At 49.6% G+C, this 24,919-nt stretch overlaps 1 protein-coding gene across 2 annotated transcripts; it reads left to right on the top strand.

The window, feature by feature from the left end:
* The first annotated feature begins 13,254 nt into the window (after positions 1–13,254).
* Positions 13,255–17,743, top strand: LOC103631863 (glutamate receptor 3.4). 2 transcript variants are annotated; one of them, XM_008653688.4, is made up of 4 exons: positions 13,255–13,967; positions 14,710–16,392; positions 16,478–16,881; positions 16,966–17,743. In XM_008653688.4, exons 1-4 carry the CDS (start codon positions 13,670–13,672, stop codon positions 17,458–17,460), a joined length of 2,880 nt encoding a protein of 959 aa, XP_008651910.1. In that variant the 5' UTR covers positions 13,255–13,669; the 3' UTR covers positions 17,461–17,743. The 2 variants fall into 2 exon arrangements, with proteins under 2 accessions (XP_008651910.1, XP_035816677.1); XM_035960784.1 differs by having other exon boundaries at positions 13,257–13,967; positions 14,216–16,392.
* The last annotated feature ends 7,176 nt before the right edge of the window (positions 17,744–24,919 follow it).

Here is a 24,919-nt window from a genome sequence, read left to right on the forward strand (position 1 = left end):
GAGGAGGAAGAAGATGAAATTCCTTTGACTCGGAAAAACAGTCGGCAGTTCATCGCGAGCGGTGAAAGTAGTGGAGTTCCCTCTCCTGCTTTGTCTGCCCTCATTGGTCTGCAAGAACTGTCCCTGGCCAACTTTGATCAGACTCTTGAGGATATGGTTCCAGAGGACTTGTTATCGGAGCCAGTGGATGATGGTGTAATGGAGGTTTGCGCTGACGTGCCTGATGCTGGGTTGAGGTCATCCCGTGCCTCGTCGACCTTAGAACGCGATCTCGAGGGTCGGGAGACTGACTTGGATCGTCCTGGTCCTATGGAAGTAGCTGAGGGCCCGTCAACCTTAGAGGTGGCTACTGCAGAGAACTTGGACCCCAAGGATGGTGCTGACACATGCCCAGCCCCTGAGGATGTCGTCGGGGACGACTTGGCTCGGGTGGGGAGTGTAAGCCACTGCCCAGCCCCCGAGGGTGCTGCCGGGGATGATCCGGCTCAAGTGGGCAGTGCAAACTATGACCCAGCCCCCGAGGGTGCCCGAGCGGGGTCTCCCTCCTGTACTTCCATGGACGTTCATGCGGGATCACCTCCACACTCTGGCTGTATGGTGGTAGCCCAAGCCTTGGACCAGGGAGTCGCTTTAGAGGGCAGCGTCCCCGCTGACCGAGTGTTTGGCTCTGTTGAAGGCACCAAGCTGATTCCTACTGGTTCGTTGCAAGCTGCTTCGGGTGGTGGCCTTACGCCTGGTTATCAACTGATCTCTCCTGATTTGGGGATCCCTTCGTTCTTTTCCAACCTCCAGGTACTGTGATGTATTTTAGCTTGATTTTTACATTGCATGAACTGCTGTCATTACACTCATCCGTTCTCCTCATCAGGCTTTGGTGGATGGGATGGCTAGCCAGCTGAGGTTACAGGGTGCTTCTGTCCCAGAAGTAGCTTCGTCTCTTGCATGTTGGAATCCAGTGTCACTTCAACATCGCGTCTCTGAATTGGAGGCAACCAACGCTGGTTAGTGCTTTTTTGCTTCTCTTTGCCTTCACTGTGGACTGCTTTACATTCTGACCCCTTTTTGTTTGATTATCTCCTGCTAGGAATGACTCGGCAGATTTCAACTCTTGAGGAAAAACATTCCCGAGATCAGGCTGAATTGGTCCAGCGGTGCACTGACTTTGAGGAGAAGTACTCTCAGAGCCAAACTGAACTGGGTTAGGTCTCCGCTGCCTTGGATGACGTCAATGCACTGAGTTCTTCTCTTCATGCTCAGCTCAATTCTGAAAAGGTGATTTACAAAACTGTGCTTTGCCTTGTTGTGTTCCTATTACTTGCTTGGTTTTTGAGGGAGTTGACTTTTGCTTGCAGGAAGAAAAACGTATCCTTGCTGCTTCTCGTGACAGTCTTGACAGATTGTATCATGATTCTAGCAACTCGCTGACCATCTTGGAGAGGAGTCACCGCTTTACAATGGAAGAATTGGACAATCAACGTTGTAAGCTGCAGGAATCCGCGGATGAAGTGACCCGCCTCAAGCAGCTGATATCAGCGAAGGACGCTACCATCAAAGAACTCCGAGCTTCCAAGAAATCCATTGTCCAGGAGTTAGAAACTGCTCGACTGGCTGCCAAGGTTGCCGAAGAAACTTCTGTTACTCTCAGAGCCCAGCGCGACAGAGCCATGGACAAGGCTATTCAGGCGGGGCGAATCTTGATGAGGAGACCCGGCGTGGTTGTTCCTGAAGATATAAGGGCTGATGTGAATGCTGCCCCTGATTCCTCGAGTCGTCCTTCCTCGTCGATCGCTCCTGAGAAAAATATCACCAAGTAGAGAAACGTTTTGCGTGCTCTGAGCGCGCGGTTAGCATGGTCAGACATTTGTTAGAGGACGTCATTTCAGTACTTAAACGACATTGTTATTCTCATATTGTTTCAGAATTCATCAGTCTGTAAATTTGCAGTAGTAAAACAATGCGCGATGGTTATGAAATTTGTTTGCGGGATATAGAAGTCATCCTTATATGAGTAATTGTAATCTCGTCAGATCGCCTTAAGTCGCTGCTGACTTAAGTCGCTTGCTTTTGTTAATAGGGCGTAGTGGTCACCCTGAATTGCGTAGTCGTGAGCATGTTGCACCGGCTTAAGTCGCCACTGACTTTAGCCGATTGCTCCGTTAGTAGGGCATAGTGGTCACCCCGAGTTAAGTAAGCGTGAGCATGTCGCACCGCCTTAAGTCGTTGCCGACTTAAGCCGATTGCTCCGTTCGTAGGGCATAGTGGTCACCCCGAGTTAAGTAAACGTGAGCATGTCGCACCGCCTTAAGTTGTTGCCGACTTAAGCCGATTGCTCCGTTAGCAGGGCATAGTGGTCACCCTGAGTTAAGTAGGCGTGAGCATGTCGCACCGCCTTAAGTCGTTGTCGACTTAAGTTGATTGCTCCGTTAGCAGGGCATAGTGGTCACCCCGAGTTAAGTAAGCGTGAGCATGTCGCACCGCCTTAAGTTGTTGCCAACTTAAGCCGATTGCTCCGTTAGCAGGGCATAGTGGTCACCCCGAGTTAAGTAAGCGTGAGCATGTCGCACCGCCTTAAGTCGTTGCCGACTTAAGTCGATTGCTCCGTTAGCAGGGCATAGTGGTCACCCCGAGTTAAGTAAGCGTGAGCATGTCGCACCGCCTTAAGTCGTTGCTGACTTAAGTCGATTGCTCCGTTAGCAGGGCATAGTGGTCACCCCGAGTTAAGTAAGCGTGAGCATGTCGCACCGCCTTAAGTTGTTGCCAACTTAAGCTGATTGCTCCGTTAGCAGGGCATAGTGGTCACCCCGAGTTAAGTAAGTGTGAGCATGTCGCACCGCCTTAAGTCGTTGCCGACTTAAGTCGATTGCTCCGTTAGCAGGGCATAGTGGTCACCCCGAGTTAAGTAAGAATGCAAGTCAATCGTGAACAAATTGAGTATCTTTGAAATCCCTTTTTTATTGATGACATATTTCCACTTTACAGAGTACATCGTCGTCCCGATAGCTTTTTGAGATATAGCTAGGGATAAAACTTCCTGAGGTGTTCTATGTTCTAGGAGTTCCCGACTTCTGTGCCATCCATCTGAGTGAGGCGATATGATCCGGGCCGAGTGACTTCTGCTACTATGAAGGGTCCTTCCCATAAGGGCGATAACTTGTGTCGTCCCTCCCCCGTTAGAATTCGGCGGAGGACGATATCTCCTATTGAGAAGGATCGCTGTCGCACAGCCTTGTCGTGATAGCGCCTTAGAGTCTGCTGGTACCGTGCTGATTGGATTACCGCATTCAGCCGTTCTTCTTCAAGTACATCAATGTCCTCCAGCCTGGTGGCCTCGACTTCTGCTATATTTTCGAAGATCAACCTTGGCGCCCCGAACTTGAGATCGGCGGGTAGCACTGCCTCTGACCCATAGACCATGAAGAAAGGAGTGTTTCCATGCAAAGCTCGGCTGGGTTGGGTTCTTAGGCTCCAAACGACATAGGGCAATTCCCTTATCCACTTTCCTGCAAATTTTTCATTCTTGTCGAAGACCTTTTTCCTGAGTGCCTCCAGTATCATCCCGTTGGCTCGCTCAACCTGCCTGTTGGCTCTTGGATGTGCTACAGATGCATACTTGATCTGAATGCTCTTTTGCTCGCAGAAGTCGAAGAACTCTGAACTTGTGAAGTTGGATCCTAAGTCAGTTATGATGCTGTTTGGTATCCCGAATCTGAATATTATGTCTTGTATGAATTCCACGGCCTTAGCAGAGGTTAAAGAAGCAATGGGCTTGAACTCTATCCATTTAGTGAATTTATCGATTGCTACCAATACATGAGTGTATCCCCCTTGAGCTTTCTTGAAAGGTCCAATCATATCCAGTCCCCAGCATGCGAAAGGCCAAGTTACTGGTATGGTCTGCAGTTGCTGTGCTGGCAGATGTTGTTGCTTTGACAAGTATTGGCAAGCTTCGCACCTCTGAACTAACTCGGCTGCATCATTCTTTGCTGTTGGCCAATAGAATCCTGACCTGAAGACCTTCCCGACTAGTGTTCTGGAGGCTGCATGTATTCCACATTGCCCAGCATGGACCTCCTCCAGAAGTTGCTTCCCAGTAGACGGGAGAATGCACTTCATGAGGACGCCTGATGCACCCCTTCTGTACAATGTCTCCCCAATGAGTGTGTAGTGAGCCGACTGTCTGGCAATGCGCTCGGCTGAGTTCTTGTCATCTGGTTCTTCTTCATTCTTTATATACTTGATGATTGGCCTTCTCCAGTCATCAGAGTCTGACTCGGGTTGATCTATAATGTTGCACTCTTCTGTTTGATCCATTGAGATACTCGGCTGCAGTATTTCTTGCACAAAGACTCCGGGTGGGACCTGAGTTCGACTGGATCCTAGCTTGGACAGTACATCGGCTGCTGTGTTCCGATCTCTTTCTACATGATGAAATTCCAGACCCTCAAATTTATCTTCCAGCTTTCGGACGACAGTGCAGTATTTTCCCATTGAATCGCTTGAACAATCCCACTCTTTGTTTATCTGGCTAATGACTATCAGAGAGTCTCCGTATACCATCAATCTCTTGATGCCCAATGATATGGCGATGTTCAATCCATGGATCAGAGCTTCATACTCGGCTGCATTGTTGGAGGCCGGAAACAGCAACTGGAGGGCATATTTGAGGTGCTCGCCTCCCGGTGCGGTGAAGAGAACCCCTGCTCCTGCTCCCTGCAGCTTCAGCGAGCCATCAAAATACATTCGCCATACTTCTGCAATCTCTGGGTTATCTGGTACTTGCTGCTCAGTCCACTCTGATACGAAATCAACCAGTGCTTGAGTTTTGATGGCAGTACGAGGTCGGAACTCGATGTCATGAGATCCCAACTCACAAGCCCATTTGGCTATCCGGCCAATGGCTTCCTTGTTGTGAAGAATATCCCCTATTGGAAAACCAGTGACTACTATGACTTTGTGGTCATCAAAGTAGTGACGTAGCTTGCGGGCAGTTAGAAGTACTGCGTATAATAGCTTCTGAACTTGAGGATACTTTTTCTTTGAGGGGCCTAGAACTTCACTGATGAAGTAAACAGGATGTTGCACTGGGTAGGCATGTCCTTCTTCTGCTCGCTCGACTACCAACATGGTTCTTACCACGTGAGTCGTGCAAGAGATATACAGTAGCAGATCTTCAGCTGGTTGAGTTGACGTAGCTCGTCGGGGTGGCTTCAGTACTGGTGGTGTTGTCAAGAATTTCTTCAGTGCATCTAGAGCCTCCTGTGCTTCTGAAGTCCACTGAAACTTATCCACCTTCTTGAGTAGCTTGTAAAACGGCAAACCTTTTTCCCCCAGCCTGGATATAAATCTGCTCAGAGCTGCCATACATCCAGTAAGTCGCTGAACCTTCTTTTGTGATCGAGGTGCTTCCATCTTCATGATAGCTTCAATCTTATCCGGATTAGCCTCAATTCCCCGGTGGCTGACGATAAACCCGAGTAACTTCCCTGCTGGTACCCCGAAAACACATTTTTCGGGATTAAGCTTCCATCTATACCGTCTCAGACTGTTGAAAACCAGTTGTAAGTCTTCGATGAAGTTTTCCGAATTCTCCATTTTGATTACCACATCATCTACGTAGGCCTCCACACGCTTGCCCCAGTGATCGGCTAAGCACGTTTGAATGGCTCTCTGATAAGTCGCTCCAGCGTTTTTGAGGCCGAACGGCATGGAGGTGTAACAGAAAGCACCAAACGGAGTGATGAACGCTGTTTTTTCCTCGTCTTCATTTGCCAAACTAATCTGATGGTATCCGGAATAGCAATCCAAGAAAGACAGCACAGAACATCTAGCGGTGGAGTCCACCACCTGATCTATCCTTGGGAGCCCGAAGGGATCCTTCAGACAGTGTTTGTTGAGATCGGTATAGTCGACGCACATGCGCCAATCCACTTTATTCTTTTTGAGTACAAGAACAGGGTTTGCTAACCACTCGGGGTGTAACACTTCTCTAATAAATCCAGCCGCGACCAAGCGAGCTAACTCGGCGCGAATGGCCTCTCTCTTGTCGGGCGTGAAACGACGTAGCTTTTGCCGAATCGGCCTTGCCTGGGGATAGACCTTCAGTTTGTGCTCGGCCAGTTCCCTTGGGACTCCCGGCATATCCACAGGTTGCCATGCGAATACATCTCGGTTATCTTGCAGAAACTGGACGAGCGCGCTTTCCTATTTGTCGTCCAAGCTGGAGCTGATGATGGCAGTCTTGCGTTCATCAGCGAACCCCAGGTTGATCCTCTTGGTTTCTTCAGTCGGCCGCATATAGGTCGCGGCCTGAGCTTCGTTTGCCGGTACTGCAAGGTCCTCCTCAGGCTTAGAGTTCGCCAGTGTTGAAGAAACCGCCGACGACTTGGTGGTGAGGGCTGCTTGGATGGCCACTCGGAAACACTCTGCGGCGCCTTGGAAGTCGGCGCGCACAATTATGATTCCTTGCGGTCCTGGCATCTTCAGTATCATGTACGTGTAATGTGGGATGGCCATGAATTTGGCCAGTCCCGGCCTCCCGATGATGGCGTTGTACCCGCAGTCGAAGTTCGCCACTTCAAACCTCAGGAACTCGGTTTTGTAGTTCTCCGGAGTTCCGAAGGTGACAGGCATGTAGATGTGGCCCAGCGGGTATTCTCCTTCCGTCGGCACGATGCCGAAGAAAGGAGTGTCCGACTCGTGGAGCTCTTTGAGGTGAACTCCCAAGCCTTGGAGTGTCCGGGGGAAGGTGACGTTGATGCTGCTCCCCCCATCCACTAGCACCTTCTTCACCCGGCTCTCTCGGATCACCGGATCGACGAGGAGCGGGTATTTGCCTGGATGGTCGAAGTTGAGCCATTGATCCTCCCGAGTGAAAGTGATCGGGTGCTCCGACCACCGATATGGGGCGGGAGGACCGGTGGTCGCCACCAGTATCTGGCGGTCGTTGAGCTTTTGTTGTCTTTTGTTTTCCTGCGACCCATGTCCGCCGAAAATGATGTTGACCTCCCTGTCAACGCGTGGGAAAGCTCCTCCTCCTCCCTCCTCCTGCTGATGGGGTTGTCGTGGTTCATCTGGTCCTCCCCTCGGCGGAGGAGGAGGTAGAGGTTGGAAGGGTCGGCCGTGCCCGACGGAGTGCTTGAAGTCCCGGCAGTTACGAAGAGTGTGGTGCATGTCCTTGTGGTACGGGCACTGGGCGTCGAGGATGTCGTCCAGCGTGCGTTCGCCTCCACGAGGTCCTCCTCGGGCGCGAGAGGCGGGTGGTCCAGCGGCGTGTACTTCTTCGCGAGGCCTCTTCTCCCATCGTTTGTCGGGTTGCTGGTTCGCGTCGCGTCGTGGTGCTGCCAGTGCGGGCTTTGCTCCTCCGATGAGGTCCTGGGCCCGCTCGTCGGCGGTGATGTAGAGGTCGGCTTCCCGAAACAGCTCCTCGGAGGTAGTCGGCGCCTTCTGTAGTATGGCTCGGACGAAAGCCGAGTCATTGGATCCTCTGTAAAAGTCCTCGATCACGGCCGCCTCCGTGACCTCGGGGATACGATTTCTCATGGTCTGGAACCTTTTGAGGTACGACCGGAGAGTTTCGTCCCCCCGGCGCTTGATGGATTTGAGGTCCCATGGTTGCGCCGGTTTGTCGGAGAGGGACTAGAAGTTGGCGGTGAAGCGTCGACTGAAGTCGCCCCAGTCGTTGATGCAGTGGCGGGGTAGATGTCGCAGCCATTGCAGCGCGTCTTGCCCAAGGACAATGGGTAAGTACGCGGTCATCACGTCTTCGGACACCCCGGCAGCTCGAGCAGCGGTGGTGTAGACGGCTAGCCAACCCCCCTGGATCCTGCTTAGGTTCATATTTGTCGACATTGGATACCTTGAAGTTGGGAGGCCACTGGATGGCCCTAAGGCGCGGAGTAAGAGCAGACACTCCGCATGTGTCCTCCTGTCGTCGGGGATGATGTTTGTCCCGGGGAGGGGAGTAGTGGTTGTGGTTCCTCGACCGTCCCCGGGTGGTACCGCCAGTTGAGGCCATTGCCGACTCAGTTCTGGTGGCCTGGCTCCGAGCTGGGATGCCATGATCCCTGTCGTACTCCTCCCGGTGGCGGATCTCGTTCTCATGCCGCCGTTCGCGCGAAGCATTGATGGAGCTTCACGCGTCTCGGCGACTGTTGATGGCGTGTCGTAGATCGTTTGGCGGGTGAGCAAGCGGTAGAAGATGGTTGGCCGCCTGGGTGAACAATCGTCGGTAGCCCTCGGCGTCGGGAGTCCGAGGGAGTCCATCAGCTATCCGAGCTAGTACTCCTCCGAATTCGCTCGGCGTGTTCATGGCTCGGGCGACGTCGGGGTTCAGGTTGCGCCCGAAGAATGGATTCTCCCGGCGTTGCCTTGCATCTTGCTCGGCTTGTTCCTGGGCCCGTCGGCGATCACGTCGTCGGGAGTTCCTTCGTTCTCTGAAGACGCGTTCTTCCGGAGTTTCTCCTATCTCCGAGACCTCGTCTCGCGAGACAGGTTGCTCCGGATCCCGTTCTCCGGCCGCGTGATGTCGTCGAACGTTCCTGCGCCGGTTCCTCCGTCGGCGGGATTCTCGTTGAGGCGGTTCTTCTCTGGGTGCGGTCGGCTCGTCGTCGGAGACGGTGGGCGACTCCGCTCTCCCGATGAAGAGGACGTCAGGATAGAACGGTGTTGCTGTCGTGGCGACCTTCTTTCCGTTCTCCTTTGAGGGCGGAGGAACGGAAAGAACAACTTGCTTCCCCTTGGTCTCCTTTTTCCTCGCGATCTGTGTCCATTCTCTTGTCGGGGAAGTAGACAGTGGAGTTCTCCGGGTCAGCGGGCCCTCGGCCTCCGACTTTCCGGAGACGATCTTTTTCCGGAGAGCTAGAGGTTGCGCTTCTCCGGCATTTTCGGAGTTTGTTGGAGGAGACTTCTTTTCCGGTGGATCCGCAATGCGGTGTAGAGTTCCCTTTTCGTCTGCTACGGATGAGATTGTTCCGAAGCAGAATACGGATCCGGTATGAAGGGTGATCTTGCTGTAGAAGGTGACGGCCATTGAGCTAGCTTGGATCGTCGACACACCCCCTACCTAGCGCGCCAGCTGTCGGTGTTTTGGGTCCGACCGCACACCCGGGGATGCCCCTCAAGGTGTTTTTAGGAGTAGGACGGTGTCGACGACTGTAGCAAAATGGTTCGTGCCAGATGCACGAGGGACAGTGGACAATGTTTGCAGGTTCGGGCCGCTTAGAGACGCGTAACACCCTACGTCCTGGTGAGTATGCTTGGTGAACAAGGTTACAAGAGAGCTCTCTGAATTGAGAATGCAGAGAGTTGATGTGGGTGGCTAAGTAATAGGGTCGATCGTTCTGAAGGGGTGCCCCCTAGGCCTTATATACTCGACCGTGGGGCAATACATGTGGATATGATAACAACGTGTAGCTAAAATGTAGTGAACTGCTTGAGTTTATCTCCTTGTAGTTCTGCCGACTTATCCTCGCATGGCTCCGTTGCATGGGGGCTCCAACGCGGGAAAGTCGGATCTCTGTTGTGGTCACTCGCTCGACGTTGTGGATCGTCCGGGTTTGCACCAATCCGGCCTCATGTCGATCTGCTTTGCTGGTTGTCTTTCCCCAGGCCCACAAAAGAATGACCTTACGATTTATTGGGCCCTTGGGCCTTTCGTGAGGTATTTTTCTCTTTTAGTGGACCCGGGGGATATCTATCCCCCACACCGACTGAGGCGCTCGTGTCAGGATAAGGTGTGAGGCGATCCCCGCATTAAATGCGCATGTGATACGGTCGGTTGGTAAGGCGATTTGGCCGAGGTCGCTGCACGACAAAGTTTGCCCGAGCTTGGCTTCGGGCGAGCCGAGGGTGCGCCCACTGCCTGAGGAGGCCCTCGGGCGAGACGTGAATCCGTCCGGGGCTACTACTCTTGCCGAGGCCGGGCTCGGGCGAGACGAGATTGCGTCCCTAAGGCTTCAACTTTGAACCGCGCTTACCGGTCCTTACGGGCTGTTTTGAGGATGTTTTCCAGCCAGGTTAAGGAGCATTGGGGATACCCCTAATTACGGTACCCGACAGAAGTGTAAGGCGAATAAAAACTTACAGGGAAAGGGGGTCAAAACAAATGTCAGAGCAAAAACACAAAGAGACAAGTGATTTGTTTACTGGAGTTTGATTTCATAAAGAGACTTACGTCTCCGTTGAGGAGTCTAATAAGGACCGGATCTTTTTCAATCATTTCCTCACTTAATTGATCACCAAGATCAAACTTGAACATTCCCTTTCTTAAATAGGTAACACCGACATCTCGTAAAAGCGACACACTTGGTCATCCTTTGTGCCAAACACCATTTTTTCATGGTTACCAACCTTTGGATGTGTGGTCTTAAACCTATAGCATTCACAATACTTGAGTAGAGGTTAGTCTCTCCCCCTCGCGCCGACGTTGCCATAATAAGGCTCTGCACACACTTAGTCATCCTTTGTGCCACCACGTCGCTCCCTTCTCCGTGAGATCGTATCGTTAGTATAGGCTATATGCTAGTAAATTTGAAGTAATATATATAGTGTTGTTGAAGAGAAATAAGATATAAAGGAGAAAATCCGGAGAGGGCCTCTTTCCACATGTTTGGTTTCCCGATGTTCTTATGTAGCGGCAAATAAGATATAAAGGAGAAAATCCCCACATGTTTGGTTTCCCGATGTTCTTATGTAGCGGCATCCGGAAAGTCCCAAAGCATCCTATGTTTGGTTGGCATATTATCTCACCCTGGCTTACGGCACGCAAAAGTCGCACCTCACCCAGGCTCCCCCAGGAACGCACCCAAGGAGCATCTCCCAGCATGCATGTTGGTCGGATGCAGAGGGCGTGTTTGCCACCGTAGCCCAACAACCTAGCTGCGCTTTTGGGCTGCAACTCCTATGTTTGTGTCGTCTGGTTTGCTCGGGACTTTAGGAGTCTGATTGTTTTCGTGTAAAATTGGCCTCTCAGCCTGTCTCCATAGAAAACTAGGTTAAGGTTTGTTTCTTGGGAGCTTGGCTGAGATCAGTTAGATAAACCGAGCCGGCTAGGCACAAGATACCACACAGCTAGACGGTTTGCTTCGTGCTCCATTGCACATGCACGGGGACGCGCGCGCTAGCTAGCTTGCTCTTCCGATCCAATGCAAATTTCAGTGTCTGTGGATGATGTTTGAATGTGAACTCATCGGGCCGGCCAACGTACTGTACAATGTCTGTGCTACTACTACCTAATTCTCTGCCTGCCGCTTAAATTTCAGTGCACTAGAAATCTATATATTAATGCATGGCATACCTAGATCTGCTGGTCACCTGTACTACAGGGGTATGGTTGATCCTGCTAAAGTTTAGCTCGGATCACATCAAACGTTTGACTTTTAAATAGGAGTATGAAATATAGATCCAACCAACCGGACTAGATTCGTCTCGTCTTTTAATCTTCGGCTGACAAATTAGTTTTATAATCCGACTACATTTAATACCCGGAACGGAGGTTCAAACATTCGATGGAACAGAGGCTAAATTTTAGCGGGGTGTAACCAAACACCCCCTACTACTGCCTTGGTAGCTGACGGCACTGAATTGATGATTCATTTATGATCCACCTCCCACGTGCTCCCATGCATCTCCGTCTGCTAGTACTACTGTTTGTTTGGTCCACTCTCTCTTGGAAGATAATGAGTCAACGCCTGGGTCAATTCTTCCTTCTACTACTTGTCCGATACTGCTGTGCGCTAGGTCAAGTAAGAATAATTACTACCATGCATGGTTAAGTCAAAATGGTTAGGATCTAAGACGAATTGAAAAGGATCAAACAATCTGCGATGAGGAGGCCGCAGAGTGCTGTAGTCTACTGGGCGCTCAATTCCGTTCTAAATATCTTCCTCCTTTCACTTGCAGTGCAGTCTCCATCCATGTCCTCACTTCACCTTCCAAGGCCTCGCTGTTTGCCTGCCTGCCTGGTGTGTTGGCGCTGGCCGCTGGGAGACAGCAATTGAAGCGATAATCAGTCTTTCCTTTTCACTAACTGCATAGGAGATAGACCAAATCTCATCAGTAATATATGGGAGACAAGAATACTCATTCTTACACTAGTAGTATGTTATATTGCTACTGACCTTAATAACTACTAGCCAGTTATCTGTGCTTTTGCTACGGATCCTAAATATAATATATAAATAGCTATTGAGATATTTATTCAAATATAATTATTATTGATTTTTAAACACTAAACTATGTGTAGTATGTTGGTTAGCTCTAAATTTCTAGAATAGGGGGCGTGTGTTCAAATGCTCAGCATGCTGAGCGTGGGGCCAACAAGGCACGACGCCGAGGTATGTGGCGTGTGGAGCGGGCCCGATGTGTCAGCCCAGGGTGAAGCCGTGGTGACACCAGGTGTCCACCTTTCGTTTTTTCGTTCTTAATAGTAGTAGATATAATATATATTTTTTATCTCACAACACAAAACATATATTCTTGAGGTAGATATTGCATTTCTCCCCCTCCTCTCCTCTTCTCTGCCTCTCAAATCCAGTGCCAATAGCAGCTCTGCTTATTTCTTATTGTTATATTATTATAAACATACATAGTGCTAGGAACTCAGTCAGGCCGGGTCAGCCCATCGTGCTTCAGGTCAAACGGGCTCGGATCAAAAAGGTCCAAAAAAATTTGGGACATGTCGTGCCAATTCAAAGAGTATAAACTATGGCCTAGCCCGGCGCTAAAGCACGCCGTGCCGGTCGAAAGTCCGATCATATATTTAAACCACATAAAGTTCAAATATTACAATTACATAAAGTCCATAGCTTAATAAATTAAATATATTAAGTATCTTTGACCATATAAAGTCTTTATATTATAACCATATAAAGTCTATAGCTTACTAAATTAAAAAAATCAAATAATATGGGCTTCATTAGACCGTGCCGGCTCAAGCTTAGTCCATATATGCGTGCCGTGTCAGGGGTTCAACGGGTCAGAATTTGAGGCTCGTCCATATCCATCTTCAGATCGTGCTAGCTCGACTCATATTATTTCATGTCGGGTCGTACTTTAGACTCCTATTTTTTAGTCGTGTTGGACTAAAAAGGAGCAACTAATATGCGAGCAGACATTATGTGCAAGCGTGCAAGCAAGTCTCTTGGTCCGTTAGATTTAAATCTAACCGTATGCCATATTTAAAATTTAAATCCTCACACCACCTTCTCATGCAGCTTTATAAAAAAGTCCCTAACAAATCACGATTACACATACGGTTAGATCTAAATTTAACAAACCAAGAAGGCTACTTGCATACTTACATCTAATTACGGCTTGCATATTAGTTATTGCCCGGGCTAAAAAGCCCTATCACGACATACATAAATGCATAGCACTACTGCTCCCCTTTTTGCTGGATTCTTCCATTTTCCTCCGCTTCTTCTTGATTCACTGGTGGTGCACAGGTGCTGGGCACTCGCCCAAGTTTTCTTTTTTTTGCCGTCGGTGCTCGCTTGTTGAGTTGTTGTTCCTTTCTTTGTTTCCCAAAATCGTATCTTTCTGTCAACGCTGTTGCCATGTCCGGACCGGAGTCAGGGGCCAGCTGAGGCGACAACCATAAGCCCTCACCCTTACCCTCAGCTGCTGCTTCTTGGCTTGGGCTTGAAGCAGATCAAGGGAGGAGGAGAAGGAGATGGCGTCGCCCTTGTCTTCCTCCTCCTCCAGCACCAGCACCAGCACCAGCACGCTCCTCCGGCTGATCTGCCTCTGCACCGCCTTGCCAGTCGCCCTGCAGGCGGCGGCGGCGCGCCCGCCCAACGTCACCGTCGGCGCCCTCTTCACCTTCGACTCCGTCATCGGAAGGTCTGCCAGGACCGCCATCCAGCTCGCCGTCGACGACGTCAACCGCGACCCCGCCGTGCTGAGGGACACCAACCTCAGCGTCATCTTCCAGGACACCAAGTGCAGCGGATTCGTCGGCACAATCCAAGGTCCTACTCTGTTTTCTTTCTTTCTTTCTTTAATTAACTCTTATGGGGATTGAGGGTTGAGCTTTCCAACCTTGGTGAGATTGGCATGAATCGTTATGTGATGTGATATGTCTCCTCCGTTCTGGGTGGTTATTGCACTGCCAACAAATCATGTCATCATACATGTGGGGATTGAAATTTGTGGGTGCAGCCAACATCTCCTTTCCTTCACTGAATCTTTTTCTTTTCTTTTTTCGGTCCTGCTGCAGGCACCGTATTCCATTCCTTGCTTGTCTGAATTGCATTGCAACTTGAGTTCTCCCTTTCTCCACAAGAACATCAACATTCATTGCATCAAGATGTCAATCCTCCCATTCCTCTGTTCAAACTGCATGGAACTGGGTTATGCGTTGCAGATTCATTCAGAGTTTCATGTTCCACACATCGTAGCAGCAGGAGTATGGCAATAGGGAGGAAGGGCACTCTTCTAGTCTAGTCAACTCCATTATTTTTCTTCAAAGCAAATCATGCTAGCTTGCATAGCTTTGTTCAATTAAAAAAAACAAACACGAGCGCGAGTTTGATTTTGTAAGAATTGCCGCGTGTGAGTTAAACTGATCACCAGATGAGATGGGTCAGACATCCAGCCAGCCTCGTGGTATCAACAGTCAACGGCTGCATCATTGAGTGTTAGCCAAACTGCGGCCTTGGATGAGATGAGAGTATGGGACTGACTGACCTTTCGTGAACCTGAACTCTGCAGCCCTGGAGCTGATGGAGAGGCATGTGGTGGCCGTGGTGGGCCCCCAGTCCTCGGGCATCGCGCACGTCGTCTCCCACGTCGCCAACCAGCTGCGCGTCCCGCTGCTGTCCTTCGCCGCCACCGACCCGGCGCTCGCCTCCTCGCAGTACCCCTACTTCGTCCGCGCCACGCACGACGACCGCTTCCAGATGGCCGCTGTCGCCGACGTCGTCGCGCACCACGGCTGGCGGGAGGTCACGGCGGTCTACGTCGACAACGACTACGGCCGCGGCGGCGTCGTCGCGCTCGGAGACGCGCTCGAGGCCCTGCGCGCCAGGGTCTCCTACAGGGCCGCGTTCCCGCCGGGCGCCGACCGCGCCGCGCTCGCCGACCTCCTCGTGCGGGCCAACATGATGGAGTCGCGCGTCTTCGTCGTCCACGCCAGCCCTGACTCGGGACTCGACGTCTTCGCCGCCGCGAGGTCGCTCGACATGATGGCCACCGGCTACGTCTGGATCGCCACCGACTGGCTCGCCGCCGCCATCGATGCTGCTGGTGCTGGTGCTGCTGCTGCTGCTGGTAATATACAGGGTGTCCTCATGCTGCGCCAGTACACCCCGGACTCGGACGCCAAGGCGTCGCTCGTCTCCAGGTTCGCGGCCAAACAGTACATCAACGCGTACGGCCTCTTCGCCTACGATTCCGTCTGGATGGCGGCGCGCGCCATCGACCAGTTCCTCGACGACAACGCCAGCGGCGGTAACGTCTCCTTCTCCGCCGACCGCAACATCCGCGACGCCAACGGCAGCGCGCTGGGCCTCAGCGCGCTCAGGGTGTTCGACCAGGGCGAGCAGCTGCTTCGGAAGGTCATGCTCGCCAACTTCACTGGCGTCACGGGCAGCGTCCGGTTCCAGTTGGACGCCGATGGGAGCGGGGGCGCGACCCTCATCAACCCCGCCTACGAGATCCTCAACGTCGGTGGCACGGGCGTCCGCCGGGTCGCCTACTGGTCCAACTACACGCGCCTGTCGGTGGAGGCGCCCAGGCTGCTCGCCGACGGAGGGCCGCCGCCCAACTCCAATAACACGACCACCCAGCAGCAGCAGCAGATGTACAGCGTCATCTGGCCCGGTGACACCACGGCTAAGCCGCGCGGATGGGTATTCCCCAACAACGGCAAGCCGCTGCGGATCGGCGTGCCGTACCGGACGACGTACAAGCAGTTCGTGTCCAAGGACCGGTCCAGCCCCGACGGCGTCAGCGGCTACTGCGTGGACGTGTTCAATGCGGCGGTGGCGCTGCTCCCGTACCCGGTGCCGGCGTCGTTCGTCCTGTTCGGCGACGGCGTCAAGAACCCCAGCTACAACGATCTGGTGCAGAGGGTGGCTGACGGCTTCTTCGACGCGGCGGTGGGCGACATCTCCATCGTCACGAACCGGACGCGGGTGGTGGACTTCACGCAGCCGTACGTGGAGTCCGGCCTTGTCATCGTGTCCACGGTGAAGGCCAAGAACTCCAACGAGTGGGCCTTCCTCAAGCCCTTCACGCCGGGGATGTGGGCCATCATCGGCGCCTTCTTCCTCTTCGTCGGCGCCGTGGTGTGGATCCTGGAGCACAGGTTCAACCCAGAGTTCCGGGGGTCACCGAGGAGGCAGATGGTCACCATCTTCTGGTTCAGCTTCTCTACGATGTTCTTCGCGCACAGTGAGGACATTTGTTCATTCAATTCGATCGATTCAGCAATGAGCTGCTGAACTGAATCTGAAATGCAATGATACGGGGAATGCAGGAGAGAACACCGTGAGCACTCTTGGCCGCTTCGTCCTCATCATCTGGCTCTTCGTGGTGCTCATCATCAACTCCAGCTACACGGCCAGCCTGACGTCCATCCTGACGGTGCAGCAGCTGTCCACGGGCATCCAGGGCCTGGACAGCCTCCTCTCCAGCAACGACCCCATCGGCTACCAGGTCGGCTCCTTCGCCCGGAGCTACATGATGGACGAGCTGGGCGTCCCAGCGTCGCGCCTCCGGGAGCTGGCCATCGACGGCTACGCCGGCAGCCTGCAGCGCGGGCCCAGCAACGGCGGCGTGGCGGCCATCGTCGACGAGCTGCCGTACGTGGAGCTCTTCCTCTCCACCAACTGCCAGTTCAGGACGGTGGGCCAGGAGTTCACCAAGAGCGGATGGGGATTCGTAAGTCCAACATGTTTTTCTTTCTTTGTTTTCAGTTTCACCAATACAAAGATGCAATGCAACAATGGTGGGTGATGGTTACAGGCGTTCCAGCGAGACTCCCCCCTGGCGGTGGACCTGTCGACGGCCATCCTGACGCTGTCAGAGAACGGCGACCTGCAGCGGATCCACGACAAGTGGCTCAGCCCAGGGACGTGCGCGTCGCAGAGCACCGACGGCGTGGGCGCCGACAGGCTCAATCTGGGCAGCTTCTGGGGCCTCTTCCTCATCTGCGGCGTCGCCTGCTTCGTCGCCCTCCTCATCTACTTCGCCAGGATACTCTGCCAGTTCTGCAAGTACCACGGCCACGGGACCACCGACGGTGCCGGCCCGTTCCCCGTCCCGGAGAGGAGCCTGCGGCGGCCCGCCAGGCTCACCAGCATCCGGGACCTCATGTCCTTTGTCGACATGAAGGAGGCCGAGGTGAAGAGGGCCATCCGGAGCAGGTCCGACAGGCGACTCGACGGGTCCATGGGCGGCAGGAGCTACACCTCCGAAGGGCCGTCCTTGTCACGGCCGTCCTCCATGTCGCCGGTGTAAGACGGGCCGGCGGCGTTCTTCTTCAAGACACGTTTTTTGTTTGTGCTGATCTGACTTAGGTAGTTGGAGCCTGGAGGCGACGATCTGAAATCGATGAAACCGTGCGTATGCACAAATTGCTATTCAACGAACATACACACACACACGATCTTTCGGAAGATAGAATCTGTAGGTGCTAGTATGCAACGTAGTTCTCCCCTAGAATTGCAGGGGTATTATGTACAAAAGTTTCAGGTTTTTATGGACAGCTAAAGTTGAAATGAGAATTTCTTTTCTATACATATACTATGACTATTGAGCATCATACCGTCGTCCAGAGGAGACGAACTAGTTGAGCACCACGCGCAGTCATTGAGACAAGCATGTTTGGTTGTCGTCGAAGAGGAGGGTCGATAATTAGGGCCGTTTGCGCCGGAATTCATCCCAAAATCGTTCCGGCTAATCAAACCTTATATAATTTAGGCAATCAATCTGGCTAGGAATAGTTCCGGGTGGCCAATCCCCAAGAACCGAACAGGCCCTTAGCCATCTCTGATCTCGCCGGATAATTAGGCGGGCTAGTTTAGCAACCTTATTTTTTCAAGAGATTTCCTCATTTTTCCAAAAGATTTCCTCATTTTTTAAAGAGAAATGAACTAATTTTCCTTACACCCCATTTGGATCTTTGGAATTGAATTACATTCTAATAATAGTAATTTAAACACATATCGATTAAGCTAATTCAGTTTTATACAAAATATATCCGTATACTATTATTAGCAAGATGTCAGAGATATTTATGTGCTACATTTTTAATATAAAGGAGTGAGCCGAAAAAACGTCAAGTTGTATAATAGAAACAAATTTTATTGATACATAAAATCATTTCTTATCCTCCACCCCATGAATTTAAGATAGACTTATATCTGAACTTTGAAAAATGATGGAATGCTAAATTCTAAACTAAATATGTTATTTTATTAAGTAAATTTTAATTCCTCTAAAACGAATGGATCTAAACGTCTCATTAGGAAAAATGGAAATCTCTTGGAAAAATGAGGTTGCCAAATTAGCCCTAACTAAATTTATTTTCCTCGTGAAAAAAACACCACCCAATTTTTTAGACTCCTAATTTTGAAACGGTTGGATTGTTAAGAGGTTAGTGAGAATTTATAAAAATAAGAAATAATTTCAAACTTATCCAAATATTTTAAAAAATAAATATGAATTTAAAAATATATGTTTTATTACTAAGAAATTCCTATACATCTATTTCAAATCTAAAAATATGATACCAATTTCGTTTTTTAGAAACCATGTTCTATATTTTTTGTTCATTCTTTAAAATTATTTTAATCTTATATGGTTTCGGCTCCTACCACTGTCATTGAGCCAGCGTGATCACGAATTGTACAACTACAACTGGGCCATGCCAAAGGACCCATATGAGGCCTAGCACCCCTAGCCTCCTAGATACTCCAATGTATAACCTCCTTTAATTAAATAAAAATAATGACAATTATTAATTGGTGATTTATTTCTTTGCCCTCTCTTCTTTATATTAATTCTAAATCATATATGTTAGCGTCTGGAAAAGTCATATCTCCTTTTGTCGCTAAGACACGTTTAAAGATCCTCGGGCACTTAGACAACCACTTATGAAACTTAATTTCTCTCTGCACCGTGGCCTCTGTCGGTACCCCGAGAATGGGATACCTGAAAGTGCATCTAGCCCTTTTGTAGGTGATAGTCGCCTAGAGGGGGGTGAATAGGGCGAAACTGAATTTTACAAATATAAACACAACTACAAGCCGGGTTAGCGTTAGTAATAAAGAAACGAGTCCGCGAGAGAGGGTGGAAAACAAATCGCAAGCAAATGAAGAGTGAGACACGCGGATTTGTTTTACCGAGGTTCGGTTCTTGCAAACCTACTCCCCGTTGAGGAGGCCACAAAGGCCGGGTCTCTTTCAACCCTTCCCTCTCTCAAACGATCCCTCGGATCGAGTGAGCTTTCTCTTCTCAATCACTTGGAACACAAAGTTCCCACAAGGACCACCACAAGTTTGGTGTCTCTTGCCTCAATTACAAGTGAGTTTGATCGCAATAAAAGAATCAAGAAAGAAGAAAGCAATCCAAGCGCAAGAGCTCGAAAGAACACAAGCAAATCACTCTCTCTAGTCACTATGGCGTTGTGTGGAATTTGGAGAGGATTTGATCTCTTTGGTGTGTCTAGAATTGAATGCTAGAGCTCTTGTAGTAGTTGAGAAGTGGAAAACTTGGATGCAATGAATGGTGGGGTGGTTGGGGTATTTATAGCCCCAACCACCAAAAGTGGCCGTTGGGAGGCTGTCTGTTCTATGGCGCACCGGACAGTCCGGTGCACACCGGACATGTCCGGTGCCCCCGCCACGTCATCACTGCCGTTGGATTCTGACCGTTGGAGCTTCTGATTTGTGGGCCCGCCTGCATGTCCGGTGCACACCGGACATGCACTGTTCCTTGTCCGGTGCGCCAGTATGGGCGTGCCTGACTTCTGCGCGCGCTGCGCGCGCAATTAATGCGCCGCAGGTAGCCGTTGGCGCGGAGATAACCGTTGCTCCGGAGTTGCACCGGACAGTCCGGTGCACACCGGACAGTCCGGTGCACACCGGACAGTCCGGTGCACACCGGACAGTCCGGTGCACACCGGACATGTCCGGTGAATTATAGCGGACTAGCCGTTGGAGATTCCCGAAGCTGGCGAGTTCCTGAGGCCGCTTCTCCTTGGCGCACCGGACACTGTCCGGTGTTCACCGGACAGTCCGGTGAATTATAGCGCGAGTGCCTCTGGAAATTCCCGAAGGTGGCGAGTTTGCGTTGGAGTCCTCTGGTGCACCGGACATGTCCGGTGGTGCACCGGACAGTCCGGTGCGCCAGACTAGAGGTTGGCCCTTTGCTCCTTGGTTGAATCCAAAACTTGATCTTTTTATTGGCTGAGAGTGAACCTTTAGCACCTGTATAACTTATGCACTAGAGCAAACTAGTTAGTCCAATTGTTTGTGTTGGGCAATTCAACCACCAAAATTATTTAGGAACTAGGTGTAAGCCTAATTCCCTTTCAATCTCCCCCTTTTTGGTGATTGATGCCAACACAAACCAAAGCAAATATGGAAGTGCATAATTGAACTAGTTTGCATAATGTAAGTGCAAAGGTTGCTTGGAATTGAGCCAATATAAATACTTACAAGATATGCATGGATTGTTTCTTTCTTATATAACATTTTGGACCACGTTTGCACCACACGTTTTGTTTTTGCAAATTCTTTTGTGAATCCTTTTCAAAGTTCTTTTGCAAATAGTCAAGGGTAAATGAATAAGAGTTTGCAAAGCATTTTCAAGATTTGACATTTTCTCCCCCTGATTCAAATGTTTTTCCTTTGACTAAACAAAACTCCCCCTAAATGAGATCCTCCTCTTAGTGTTCAAGAGGGTTTTGATATATCATTTTTGAAATACTACTTTCTTCCCTTTTGAACATAATAGGATACCAATTGATAAAATTCTTTGAAAACACGAAGTTTTTGAAATTGGTGGTGGTGCGGTCCTTTTGCTTTGGGCTCTTACTTTCTCCCCCTTTGGCATGAATCGCCAAAAACGGAATCATTAGAGCCCTCGAAGTCCGGTCCTTTTGCCTTGGGCTCTTACTTTCTCCCCCAAAGACAAAGACCTTTTCTTTGATGCTCATGCTTTTCTCCCCCAAGAATGGAGAGTTGCTTGGAGTGACGGCGAAGTATGAGTTACATAGTGGAAGCCTTTTTCTTTGCCGAAGACTCCAATTCCCTTTTAATACACCTATGACTTGGTTTAAAATAGACTTGAAAACACATTAGTCATAGCATATGAAAGAGACATGATCAAAGGTATATAAAAGATCTATGTGTGCAATCTAGCAAAAGAAATTGCGTGAATCAAGAATATTGAGCTCATGCCTAAGTTTGGTAAAAGATTGTTCATCAAGAGGCTTGGTAAAGATATCGGCTAATTGTTCTTTAGTATTAATGTATGAAATCTCGATACCTCCCTTTTGTTGGTGATCCCTAAGAAAATGATACCGGATGGCTATGTGCTTAGTGCGGCTATGCTCGACGGGATTGTCGGCCATTTTGATTGCACTCTCATTATCACATAGCAAAGGGACTTTGGTTAATTTGTAACCATAGTCCCGCAGGGTTTGCCTCATCCAAAGTAATTGCGCGCAACAATGGCCTGCGGCAATGTACTCGGCTTCGGCGGTGGAAAGAGCAACCGAATTTTGCTTCTTTGAAGCCCAAGACACCAAGGATCTTCCCAAGAACTGGCAAGTCCCCGATGTGCTCTTCCTATTAATCTTGCACCCTGCCCAATCGGCATCCGAATAACCAATCAAATCAAATGTGGATCCCTTAGGATACCAAAGCCCAAACTTAGGAGTATAAGCCAAATATCTCAAGATTCGTTTTACGGCCGTAAGGTGAGCTTCCTTAGGGTCGGCTTGGAATCTTGCACACATGCATACGGAAAGCATAATATCCGGTCGAGATGCACATAAATAGAGTAAAGAGCCTATCATCGACCGGTATACCTTTTGATCCACGGACTTACCTCCCGTGTCGAGGTCGAGATGCCCATTGGTTCCCATGGGTGTCTTGATGGGCTTAGCATCCTTCATCCCAAACTTGTTTAGAATGTCTTGAGTGTACTTCGTTTGGCTAATGAAGGTGCCCTCTTGGAGTTGCTTCACTTGAAATCCTAGAAAATACTTCAACTCCCCCATCATAGACATCTCGAACTTTTGTGTCATGATCCTACTAAATTCTTCACATGTAGACTCATTAGTAGACCCAAATATAATATCATCAACATAAATTTGGCATACAAACAAGTCATTTTCAAGAGTTTTAGTAAAGAGTGTAGGATCGGCCTTTCCGACTTTGAATCCATTTGCAATAAGAAAATCTCTAAGGCATTCATACCATGCTCTTGGGGCTTGCTTGAGCCCATAAAGCGCCTTAGAGATCTTATAGACATGGTTAGGATACTCACTGTCTTCAAAGCCGGGAGGTTGCTCAACATAGACCTCTTCCTTGATTGGTCCATTGAGGAAGGCACTTTTCACGTCCATTTGATAAAGCTTAAAGCCATGGTAAGTAGCATAGGCCAATAATATGCGAATTGACTCAAGCCTAGCTACGGGTGCATAGGTTTCACCGAAATCCAAACCTTCGACTTGGGAGTAACCCTTGGCCACAAGTCGAGCTTTGTTCCTTGTCACCACACCATGCTCATCTTGCTTGTTGCGGAAGACCCATTTGGTTCCTACAACATTTTGGTTAGGACGTGGAACTAAATGCCATACCTCATTCCTAGTAAAGTTGTTGAGCTCCTCTTGCATCGCCACCACCCAATCCGAATCTTGAAGCGCTTCCTCTACCCTGTGTGGCTCAATAGAGGAAACAAACGAGTAATGTTCACAAAAATGTGCAACCCGAGATCTAGTAGTTACCCCCTTATGAATATCGCCGAGGATGGTGTCGACGGGGTGATCTCGTTGGATTGCTTGGTGGACTCTTGGGTGTGGCGGTCTTTGCTCTTCATCCTCCTTGTCTTGATCATTTGCATCTCCCCCTTGATCTATGCCGTCATCTTGAGGTGGCTCATTTGATTGATCTTCTTCTTCATCAACTTGAGCCTCTTCCTCATTTTGAGTTGGTGGAGATGCTTGCATGGAGGAGGACGGTTGATCTTGTGCATTTGGAGGCTCTTCGGATTCCTTAGGACACACATCCCCAATGGACATGTTCCTTAGCGCGATGCACGGAGCCTCTTCAATACCTATCTCATCAAGATCAACTTGCTCTACTTGAGAGCCGTTAGTCTCATCAAACACAACGTCACATGAGACTTCAACTAGTCCAGTGGACTTGTTAAAGACCCTATATGCCCTTGTGTTTGAGTCATAACCAAGTAAAAAGCCTTCTACAGTTTTAGGAGCAAATTAAGATTTTCTACCTCTTTTAACAAGAATAAAGCATTTGCTACCAAAAACTCTAAAATATGAAATGTTGGGCTTTTTACCGGTTAGGAGTTCATATGATGTCTTCTTGAGGATTCGGTGTAGATACAACCGGTTGATGGCGTAGCAGGCGGTGTTGACCGCCTCGGCCCAAAACCGATCCGAAGTCTTGTACTCATCAAGCATGGTTCTTGCCATGTCCAATAGAGTTCGATTCTTCCTCTCCACTACACCATTTTGTTGAGGCGTGTAGGGAGAAGAGAACTCATGCTTGATGCCCTCCTCCTCAAGAAAGCCTTCAATTTGAGAGTTCTTGAACTCCGTTCCGTTGTCGCTTCTAATCTTCTTGATCCTTAAGCCGAACTCATTTTGAGCCCGTCTTAAGAATCCCTTTAAGGTCTCTTGGGTTTGAGATTTTTCCTGTAAAAAGAATACCCAAGTGAAGCGAGAATAATCATCCACAATAACTAGACAGTACTTACTCCCGCCGATGCTTATGTAAGCGATCGGGCCGAATAGATCCATGTGTAGGAGCTCCAGTGGCCTGTCGGTCGTCATTATGTTCTTATGCGGATGATGAGTGCCAACTTGCTTTCCTGCCTGGCATGCGCTACAAATCCTGTCTTTCTCAAAATGAACATTTGTTAATCCTAAAATGTGTTCTCCCTTTAGAAGCTTGTGAAGATTCTTCATCCCAACATGGGCCAGTCGGCGGTGCCAGAGCCAACCCATGTTAGTCTTAGCAATTAAGCATGTGTCGAGTTCAGCTCTATCAAAATCTACTAAGTATAGCTGACCCTCTAACACACCCTTAAATGCTATTGAATCATCACTTCTTCTAAAGACAGTGACACCTATATCATTGAATAGACAGTTGTAGCCCATTTTGCATAATTGAGATACAGAAAGCAAATTGTAGTCTAATGAATCAACAAGAAAAACATTGGAAATGGAATGGTCAGGTGAAATAGCAATTTTACCCAATCCTTTGACCAAACCTTGATTTCCATCCCCGAATGTGATAGCTCGTTGGGGATCTTGGTTTTTCTCATATGAGAACATCTTCTTCTCCCCTGTCATGTGGTTTGTGCACTCGCTGTCGAGTATCCAACTTGAGCCCCCGGATGCATAAACCTACAAAACAAGTTTAGTTCTTGATTTTAGGTACCCAAATGGTTTTGGGTCCTTTGGCATTAGACACAAGAACTTTGGGTACCCAAACACAAGTCTTTGACCCCTTGTGCTTGCCCCCAACATATTTGGCAACTACTTTGCCGGATTTGTTAGTCAACACATAAGATGCATCAAAAGTTTTAAATGAAATGCTATGTTCATTTGATGCATTAGGAGTTTTCTTCTTAGGCAACTTAGCACGGGTTGGTTGCCTAGAGCTAGATGTCTCACCCTTATACATAAAAGCATGATTTGGGCCAGAGTGAGACTTCCTAG

This window comes from Zea mays, chromosome 7 (assembly GCF_902167145.1).
Source record: "Zea mays cultivar B73 chromosome 7, Zm-B73-REFERENCE-NAM-5.0, whole genome shotgun sequence".
Taxonomy (NCBI): Eukaryota; Viridiplantae; Streptophyta; class Magnoliopsida; order Poales; family Poaceae; genus Zea; species Zea mays.